The 1,506-nt window shown below is 51.0% G+C and overlaps 1 protein-coding gene across 1 annotated transcript; it reads right to left on the minus strand.

Annotated features, from left to right (window-relative positions):
- Positions 1-571: 571 nt before the first annotated feature.
- LOC125530461 ((S)-8-oxocitronellyl enol synthase ISY1-like) lies at positions 572-1,506 on the minus strand (the record flags this gene model as incomplete). Its single annotated transcript, XM_048694853.1, is given in 1 exon segment — positions 572-1,506. A coding segment is annotated over 1 exon segment (779 nt), but the record flags the coding sequence as incomplete, so codon positions are not given.

Below are 1,506 nucleotides of genomic sequence, written 5' to 3' on the forward strand. Positions count from 1 at the left end.
TCTCAAGCGGCCCGCAGTAGCGGGCCCCAACCTCTAGTCCTCTTCATAGGGCTTACTTTTTGGTGCCATGAGAAAGAGACTACATGTGATGTCATGAGAAAAGAGACTACAGATTAAGAACGAGGCTCCGTTGCCGCGGTTGGAATCTTTTTGTGGTGAAAAAGTAGTGGATGAGATAGGGTGTGTCTAGGGCACATTTAGATATGCCCTAGTTATTGCACATCTAAGTGAGTGAATTCAAGCACAAAGAGGAAAAGAAAAGAAAAAAGGAAATATCCACACACGAATCTCGACGTAAGATCAATGACATAAAACTTAGATGTGCAATACTTATGGCACATCTAGATGTGCTTTAGCAAAACTGGATGGGATATTAGGGGCTATTGTTGGAGACAGAAAACACGATTCCAAATCGGATTTTGATACCCAACTGGTGATATTTGTCAAACATGCCAACATCAGCAATCAATTAGAACAATCAACCAGATGTGCCGGCTTTTGGGAGCTATCTCAGTTCTGAAGTCAAAAGCAACAGACCAGCAATACCAAACACGAGTATTAGTGCCTTACATGATGAGCATGGATAATTCATTTACGCGGAGATTTATTTTGTCGTCATACTTTATTCTGCACTATAACATTTTACATCATGCCACCTTCCCAAACCCAAACACAGAAATGATGTAACGAAACTAACTTCAAAGAAAGGAAATGGGATGTGGCAGCATCATGGAACAATCTTCAAAACCTTCATCTTATCAATCCATGCGTTGAAGGACTTGGCCGTGTTACGGAATCCAAGGAATCCATGCTCCTTGCTCTTGTTCATGCTATCCAAATGCTCACACTTGACATTGAACACGGCATCGAGGAACCACCAATTGGCAATCTCTTGGAGCTCCGTCGTGACAAGCTCGTTCTCCTGGAGGATCTCTGCCCACACCGCCTCCTTCCCGGCCATGGCGTCGGCGAGCATGAACCGGCTGTCCTCTCCCTCGTATCCCGCCCACTCCACCCCGAATCGGTCAGCCACCATCGGCCAGAGCTGCTTCCACTTGTATAAATCTCCATTGCTGCAATTGAAAGCCTCGTTCCTTGCCAACGGATCGACGGCTGCCCAGATCTCCTGCTCGGCGACAAGATCCGCGTCGGAGGCGTCGCTGAAGCCCTCCCATGCAACCCTGCTCCCAGGCCACCTCAGCATGGCGCCCTCCTTGCGGCAGATGGCGGCATAGACGGATAGGCTGGCCACGACATTCATGGCGCTCCGGGGAGAGAACCCAAAGACCACGGAGGGACGGTGCACAGACCAGCTGACGGCGCCGTCGCGGCGGGAGACCTCCTCAAAGAGGACGTCCTCCTGGTCGTAGTAGAAGTTGGGGTAATCGAGGCGGGGCATATCCTCGGTGTAGGGCGGGTCTGGGACGGGGATCTTGCCGATGGCCTCGTACGGGCCGATGTAGTGCTTGCGGCCGGGCTGGAGGCAGACGTGGGCGAGCGCGGGGC

Source organism: Triticum urartu, unplaced genomic scaffold (assembly GCF_003073215.2).
Source record: "Triticum urartu cultivar G1812 unplaced genomic scaffold, Tu2.1 TuUngrouped_contig_6334, whole genome shotgun sequence".
NCBI lineage: Eukaryota > Viridiplantae > Streptophyta > Magnoliopsida > Poales > Poaceae > Triticum > Triticum urartu.